This window comes from Pseudomyrmex gracilis, unplaced genomic scaffold, assembly GCF_002006095.1.
Source record: "Pseudomyrmex gracilis isolate BER0280 unplaced genomic scaffold, ASM200609v1 scaffold_1108, whole genome shotgun sequence".
Classification (NCBI taxonomy): domain Eukaryota; kingdom Metazoa; phylum Arthropoda; class Insecta; order Hymenoptera; family Formicidae; genus Pseudomyrmex; species Pseudomyrmex gracilis.
In genome coordinates this window covers 12,270-14,319 of record NW_018021692.1, presented here as the reverse complement: position 1 = coordinate 14,319, position 2,050 = coordinate 12,270, and the positions used below count along the sequence as shown (strand labels likewise).

Here is a 2,050-nt window from a genome sequence, read left to right as displayed (position 1 = left end):
CGTGTCACGCACCTGTGCCGTGTCGCACCGGCACAGGTCTTCTTCTGTACACGTGCGCTTTTATCCTATAGTTCCGCGCTCTTAACTATCGGTTACCCCGTCGGTATATGATTTTTATAGGAAGATTGACGGAACTATGGCAGGCGTGTGTGTTATACTATACATCTATTTTATTTGATGAACGCAAAGAAAGATCAAAATAACAATATATACATTATTTATAAACAGAAAAAGTATCAAAATTATAAAAATATGTACACTATTTACAAGTGACGGGACTCGTCCCGTCACACAAGAATTCATGACTTTAAATAAATTAACAGCTTCAGTACATACTGTCGTTGCGTCAGACATCACAAGATTAAGGACATGAGCATAACACCAAACATGAGTTTGTTCAGGAATAGTTGTAGTGAGCCATGCAGAAAATCCATTATATTGTCCGCGCATGTTAGCCGCACCGTCAGTAGAACTCCCAATACATTTTTCTATATCAATTCCATTTTCATCTAATAAGTGGCTAACAAGATTTGCTAGATTGTTTCCTGTTCCGGATTTACAGTTTTCCACAGCTATTACACGCTCATTTACTTTATCTGCCACATAACGCAAAATAACACACAACTGATCATGCACATTAATGTCCTGCGTGCTATCAATTTGAATACTAAACATTCCTGCGTTTTTTACTTCTTGTGCTATACGTGCCTTCATTAGTTTTGAAATTGATTCTATTATGTAATTTATTGTTGGTTTTGATAAAAATGTTACAAAACTACCAGGTCTACCAGGACCTGAGTTATCTTTGTTTAATTTTGAACTTGACGCGACGCATTCATCTACATGCTTTTGTAAAAACGGATCATATTTTGCCAAAAGTAATATAATTTCCAGAAAGTTTCCATGATCTAAATTTGAATTTTTTAAAGTATATGCTGCTTCTACATCTTTTGCACGCCTACAGCTTAATCCTCGTTTTCCTATTAACTTTATTGTATCAATAATCNTTTCTAGAATTAACCTTCTCTTTTTAATGTCTTCATTTCTTTTATGTTGAAGTAAGCTAATAACTTCCAATTTTTGTGACCACAACATATATGCCTCTGCGCTTCTATGATGAATTAAAGACTGTTCATGTTCTCTAATGCGTTCGTAAGGATTTTCGATTTTTGTAGTTCCGCATCCGAAAGTAAATCGATTATTTTCTTGACTAAAAGCTAAGCAAAATGAACAAAATAATTTACAATATTCATTTGAATAAGTTAGCCATTGTCTTTTAATTTGTTCACTTTCATTATCTTGAGCTTTACGAAAGTAGGCTTTAAGGGGATTAAAAGGAATCTGCTCCATTNGTTGTTTCGGATGGATTTTGAAAAACATAGTTAAATTTATGTCTTTGTCCGGTTTTTTAAAATATTTTTTTTGATCTTCAACCTCAACGTATATATCCGCCTTTGGTTTTATCACTGCTTCCTAAAATCAAAAATATATTTTATAAACTTACAACTTCAACTTTTGTTTCGTTTCTCATCCTTAACTGTTTCCTCGTTTTTGTCATTTGGAACATCCGGTATCCTTTCAGCGTCGGCAGTGTCAACCTCGTTGTTATCATTTGGAACATCCAGTATCCTTTCAGCGTCGGCAGTGTCAATTAAGATTTTCTAATAAATAAAATTAATCTATTATCATTTTTATATAATATATTTTACTTTTCATTATTTTAAGTAATAAGAAATGTAATATCATCGTGCTGAAATTCAAAATCTGGGTGTAGATGCCCACTCTGATTNAAATTTTTTATTAAAAATGAACTATTTACTGTAATAAAATATATTCAATGATGCNCAAGAGATTAAAAGTTTCGGCGTACTACATTTCCAAAATTTCTTGAACTATATTTATACATATATACCTCATTATTTTCCGTTTCAGTTTGTATCATTGCTTCTTGCAAATGATTATCTCTATCACTTCTAGTTTCCTCTGCTTGAACAGCCTAAAAATAATAAGAGATTTTTTTCCATATCTATACTTATTACACATCATCTAT

The 2,050-nt window shown here is 32.5% G+C and overlaps 1 protein-coding gene across 2 annotated transcripts in view; it reads right to left on the bottom strand.

Moving 5' to 3' along the window:
* Window positions 1-105: 105 nt before the first annotated feature.
* Window positions 106-2,050, bottom strand: part of LOC109861875 (zinc finger MYM-type protein 1-like) — a 2,447-nt gene continuing 502 nt past the window's right edge. Inside the window, exons 2-4 of one of the 2 annotated variants that reach the window (XM_020441714.1) lie at window positions 1,913-1,996; window positions 1,505-1,661; window positions 106-1,217 (exon numbers count right to left, since the gene is read on the bottom strand). In XM_020441714.1, the coding sequence (XP_020297303.1) occupies window positions 1,509-1,661; window positions 1,913-1,996 (237 nt within the window). In that variant the 3' untranslated portion in view covers window positions 106-1,217; window positions 1,505-1,508. Of the gene's footprint in view, window positions 1,474-1,504; window positions 1,662-1,912; window positions 1,997-2,050 lie in introns of both variants that reach the window. The other variant, XM_020441713.1, reaches the window with a different exon arrangement.